This window comes from Echinococcus granulosus (genome assembly GCF_000524195.1).
Source record: "Echinococcus granulosus chromosome Unknown EG_S00016, whole genome shotgun sequence".
Taxonomy (NCBI): Eukaryota; Metazoa; Platyhelminthes; class Cestoda; order Cyclophyllidea; family Taeniidae; genus Echinococcus; species Echinococcus granulosus.
In genome coordinates this window covers 1321248-1324786 of record NW_020170396.1, presented here as the reverse complement: position 1 = coordinate 1324786, position 3539 = coordinate 1321248, and the positions used below count along the sequence as shown (strand labels likewise).

At 39.5% G+C, this 3539-nt stretch overlaps 1 protein-coding gene across 1 annotated transcript; it reads left to right on the top strand. All coding sequences in view use genetic code 11, as the record gives it.

The window, feature by feature from the left end:
• Positions 1-1552: 1552 nt before the first annotated feature.
• EGR_03268 (NADH dehydrogenase [ubiquinone] 1 alpha subcomplex subunit) lies at positions 1553-2047 on the top strand (the record flags this gene model as incomplete). Its single annotated transcript, XM_024492517.1, has 2 exons — positions 1553-1619; positions 1692-2047. The coding sequence occupies 2 exons, from the start codon at positions 1553-1555 to the stop codon at positions 2045-2047; spliced, it is 423 nt and encodes a 140-aa protein (XP_024353191.1).
• Positions 2048-3539: the final 1492 nt, after the last annotated feature.

The following is a 3539-nucleotide window of genomic DNA, read 5'->3' as shown; positions in this document are numbered from 1 at the left end:
GTCACAATATCGATGTGTGGAGCTATTTTATTAAACGGACGCTGGTGGATGACCCCTTTTGTGTTCGCAATTGTTTCTAAGCCTGATTATTCATTACGAGTTTATTAGTATTGACGGCTTTTCTGAATAATGTATTTGTTTTACTAAACAGCAACTGATATTTTTGGTTACGTTTTTGGGCACTTTTATCATTTACAGCAGGGCTCTTTGGATTGTGTAGTTTAATCAATGCACATATCTAAAATTGCACCACTACGGCTTGGGTGATTGTGATAAGTCTAATGGTTTGGAGTATGTTGTTCATTTTACGTTTAGAAATAACAGGCTATATGACAATGAGGAAATTTTACATTCGACAGTTCAGGGTTGTACTTCAAATTTTATCGGTGATCTAAAAAAATTACCTCCAAATAAATAAATCGGTTTCCATAACCCATTTTAAAGAAGATTGTTTTGACTTTTACCACGCACCTGGGAGCGGTTTCGCGTTAGCCCACTCGCGCATTTGGAAACATCGAGATTTCCCCTCTCTCTTAACTTTCGATATGGGATGTGGCAAAACTAAAGCATAATTAGCAGACAGAAGTACGCTTACACTAAAATATGATCTATAGCAATGCAGCATTTGTAGTCTTTTTAAGTCGTGATGAGCCAGGAGGATATAGCTGTAGCCAAGTTGCCACGCCACTGAGCAAAAGTACATTCTATGGAGGCTAGGGACCACAAGTAATTAAATGTACAGTTTAATAAAACGTCAAATCGCCGCAGATTTATATATACGTTCGTGCTGCCCAAGCAAAAACAAAATTCTGGTACATATTTTTAAAGCAGACCGAAGATATTTAACAGCTTTATGCCACTTTTTTTAGTAATGTAGCTTATACTCACAATTATCCTTTCCACAAATAAGAACTTGTTATTCAGTGTGTTTTAAGCTAAAGGTATTGGATAATTCGTGACAGATGTGTTCAAAGCTAAAAGTCGGCTAATGAAACGCAAAGGATTTTTTCATAATAATTTGGCTCAGTTATAGGCCTTTCTTTTAAGTACGTGGATACACTGCATAAAGGCAAATTTGAAAACGTTTGTTTATTTGAAGCATTTTAGAGTGCGCTGTTCGTTTTCGCTTGACTGTAAGTTCTGGCGCGGTTGATCACTGCGGGAGTTGGGAATAGGGCAATTTGTTTTTAAGATGTGGTTTTCCCTTAGCACTTTTTATTGGCTTTGATTTGTTTGTCTTTTTCTGTGCAGTCTTTCGTGTTTGAGTCAAATGGTGTTTCATTACAGATAACTAGGTTTGTAGTTACTTCAGTCGTCGCTTTGGCATATTGCATTCTAAACGGTTATTATCTTGGGGCACACCATAATGTGGTTTTATTAGGCTAAGTTATTTTCTTTCATACCTTATGGGAACCTTCTTACATTAAGGACACTGGATGCGTCGTTGAGTAATCCGATGTCAGACGTATTTATAAGCGTACACTGCCGTCCTTTTGGTGGTTCACTCCATTTTTTTCTAATTTAAGTTTCAATGGTTGCGTACAAGCAAGAAATGCCTCCACCTGGGGGGTTCGCCGCTTTCAACGTTTTCAACAAAGGGGTCAGAAAACATCTTAATGGTATGTACTATATTGGTATAACGACTTCGGCTAAGCGAATTTGGTTTCCGAGTAAAGTATTTTGATATGCAGGGTTATACGTAATTGGAGCCTTGTACGCCTGTTCTTTCGTTGGTATTAAACTGCGGCTCTGGGGAAAGGAGCGTAAAGAGGCCCGTGATAACGAGAATCGGGAGGTGCGCTTGGCGCTAACGCCGTTCCTGGTTGCCGAGCAGCAGCGCATGTTCCTCAGACAACTCGTGAAAAACCGTGACTACGAAACGGAGCTCATGAAGGATGTACCCGGCTGGGAGGTCGGTCATTGGCACGATACTCCCGTCTATCACAACCCCCGTGACCTCTGGTGTGAGCCCAATCTCTATGAATACTATGCTCATTTGTCGAGAAGGGATGCCAATCGCCAGCTTAAAGTACATTTCGAGTACTGAACTTGGGCTGCTGACTCGATAAAAAGACTGTTTTAAGTTGCCATGGTTTAGCATCACTCGGCGAGACCGAATTAATAGAAGCAGTTAGTATTGGCTCTTGTACGTTACTTTGAAGTGGATTTTTGTTCTCCAATGTTTACCTGAATATATGGATTTGTTAATTTGTGCGTGATTCAGAATATTTCATCTGCCGAATGGCGATGCAGTGTCTTTAGTAATGACTGCTAACTGGTTTTGTAGCTCGCCTGTTACTTGGGTGCCTTTTGGGCAAATGCACTATCGCTAGCTCTACAGCTGCAGCAATATTTATTTTTGGTGAATCAGATTACTGGAGTGAAGGGGAGTGTGAGAGCGTATTTATGAATTGCTTTTGGAATAAGGAGCCCTGATTGCCCTACCTCTTGTAACTAATTTGATGCCTAATTTATTGCAGATTGTGAAGCACTTACTCTTGCTATGTTTGTTCCATTACACGACGTTTAGGTATGTACATAATTGCCGTGATTGTAGATTAAAGTATCTAATTATGGGTGCTTTTGTACTTGGTCTGATAGAAACCGGCGTATACTTAAGTTGAACTGCTCATTCAAATAGAAAAATGGCCTTTTAAATTACACAATTTTCCACATGAGACATTATGCCTGTATTAGTGGGCACTTACACCTCGAACAATTTTAAAACCAGTGAACGCAGGTTGAAACGCGTCAATGTCCTGATTTTTGGAGTCAAAATGAATGTCTAGGACTTTTAGGTGAACAAATGCACAGTTTTTCACCGAGTTCAAACGCAAAAACATTAATTTTTTTGTTGTACCTCAAGTGGTGCTTTGTTCAATGCTTCAGTTAAAACTAATGCGTTGGCTCGACTTTGGTTGCTGCCATTTAGGCAAATGAGAATGTCATAAATACCCAAAGGGCAATTTTTAGTCAAATTTAAAAACAGATAGCAGTGGATGCGAATGTAATATAAGTTAGCAGCAAAAATTTGTTGATTGAGAGCTTTGATTATCGGCCTGTGAGCAGTCAATTAGGCTGGACTATCATAGGAGCGCATTTCTTCTCTAGGAAACTTAATCCCTATTCCTTCGTACAAAAGATACACCTTGTTTAGCATTTAAAAAGCAAGGATCTTGCTTGAGAGGTGACTAATTTCGGGGTCAATACAATTAAAACAATTGCAGTACACGCTTCAAGAGTCGAAGAGGCAAAGCGTAAATGCTCGTGAATCACTTTATTTAATCGGGCCTTCACGTTCATAAACGTTAGCAAATATCTCTGATAACATTCGGCTCCCAAAATAAATCCTACACTCTACTCATTGCATCAATTAAGTACGAATTCACCTAATTTGAATTCATCAGTCCAATTCGCAGTTTTAAAATTCGGTCGGGAACTCCGACATAATAGTAGAGAGCGAATACGTAGTTGCTTGTGATCTAGTCGAGGTGGTAAGCTCTTGTGATGCCCATTGACACGACTGTCTGGCCGATTGG